The following is a 1835-nucleotide window of genomic DNA, read 5'->3' on the forward strand; positions in this document are numbered from 1 at the left end:
CTTGACCTTTTACAACCTGTTGAAAAAGTTACTTGTCAGTTATCTAAAGATGGATCTGGACTTGGTGCTGTCATTGTTGCTGCTGCTGTTGCATGCAAACAATAAATTTAAACAAACACATTTAAAAGTATTGTTAATTTTTTTTTTTAATGGGTAAAAAGAAGAATTATTATATTCTTTTTGAAAAATAATATTTTTATTATTCCTTTTAATGAGGGGGGTTATTTAGATATAGAATGAATTTAGAAATTCTTTTCATAAAGTTTTTTCTTTAAATGGAAGTTATTCAAAGAAAATCTAATTGAATTTTAGAAGGAATTTACATTGATTTTTCTATTTTCAACTAAAATCATTTTTCCTTTCATTTTAAAGAAAATTAGAGACATAGTCCTTGGAATTTTTAGTTACATAAAATAATTTATTTCTTGTCATATCTGTCTGTGAGATGTTGAAAAATTAGTCTCTTAAATACTTTCTTTAACGTTTAACTATTTTATCGTCTTTATTAATTAATTCATATTAAACTTGTTAATAAAATTAATCTTAAATTTTTATAGAAGAAAATGAATAATTTCAATTTATATATATACTTGTATTTCCAATCATTTCAAAGAAAAGAAATAATAGTGCAATGCTATTTTATTTATAAACATCAACTCAACAAAACTTATATAATACTTTACTTTTATTTTAAAATATTTGGTATTTCATCAATGGGTACAGTATTGGTAATGTTATTAAATCATACTTAGATTATTATTTATTAAATAAAATGGATTTAATAATATTAGACACCTTTTTTCTGATGAAGAATTAATGAATTGGTTTATTTTTATTTTATTTTTTTATAACCAATTTTTTCTTTTATCAAAGCAAGTCACATCAAATAAGAGTATCAGTATTTTTGGATAATGCCAATGAGCAGTGTGAATAATAGTTGTTATGAAATAAATATTCAATTGAAGAGAGGAAGATGAATGATAATAACTATGAACTGTAGATTATGAATGGTAAAAATATATTGAAAAATGAATAAGAAATGACAAGTAAAGAGAATGATAATAACGAAAATACAAGTAAGAGTCAAAGAATAATAAAACATTGGAAATAAAATGAAATAAGAATAAATAGACAATGAAAATAATATAAATATGAAGTATTTCAATCTAAAATAAAAGAATATGGAGAAACTGAAAGAAATAATTCAAATAACAACAAAAGAAATAAAGAAGAAAGAAAGATATATTAAATGAGTTTGAGATATAATTTAAACAAAAAGTCAAATAAGAAATAAAAAAGAATAACAAAAAGTTGAGTAACAATATAAAACTAAAAACACAATAATATTTTATTTATAGATAATTACCAATTTTATAATTTATTATTATTATTATTAGATAATTAATGTTATTGTAAAAATAAAAATGAATGATGTTTATTTAAAGTAGACTGATGTTAAAAATAATACTTGAATTGATGTGTTATTAATGTATTTAACTTTGTATTTTTATTAAGGATTGAATGTATAATATTTAAATTAAATTATAACAGAAGTATAATGAATAACTAACTAATGAATGAAGTAGTAAAAATATTTATAATCATTCAACAAATAATTAACAATGAAACTAGAAATAACAATAGTAAATATGAAGTATTAAAGAAAAGAAACAACAAATAGAAAATGAATAAAATGAAGAATATCTAATATAATAAATGATTCATCCAATGATGATTTAATTATTAAAACATCAATATTTAATAAATAACATATAATAACTATTATTGAATATTCATAATGAAATAACAATGAAAGTTATGTTAATTGTAAAATA

The 1835-nt window shown here is 19.6% G+C and overlaps 1 protein-coding gene across 1 annotated transcript in view; it reads left to right on the forward strand.

Annotated features, from left to right (window-relative positions):
• The window catches only part of ENU1_185950 (hexokinase 2, putative), a gene marked incomplete at both ends in the record, with an annotated part of 752 nt that extends 647 nt beyond the window's left edge, over positions 1–105 (forward strand). Inside the window, one exon of the mRNA XM_008861641.1 lies at positions 1–105. This exon is cut by the window's left edge and continues 647 nt beyond it. Coding sequence (XP_008859863.1) covers positions 1–105 — 105 coding nt within the window.
• Between the last annotated feature and the right edge of the window lie 1730 nt (positions 106–1835).

The sequence above is a fragment of the Entamoeba nuttalli genome, assembly GCF_000257125.1.
Source record: "Entamoeba nuttalli P19 unplaced genomic scaffold asmbl_8480, whole genome shotgun sequence".
NCBI classification, from domain to species: Eukaryota; Evosea; order Mastigamoebida; family Endamoebidae; genus Entamoeba; species Entamoeba nuttalli.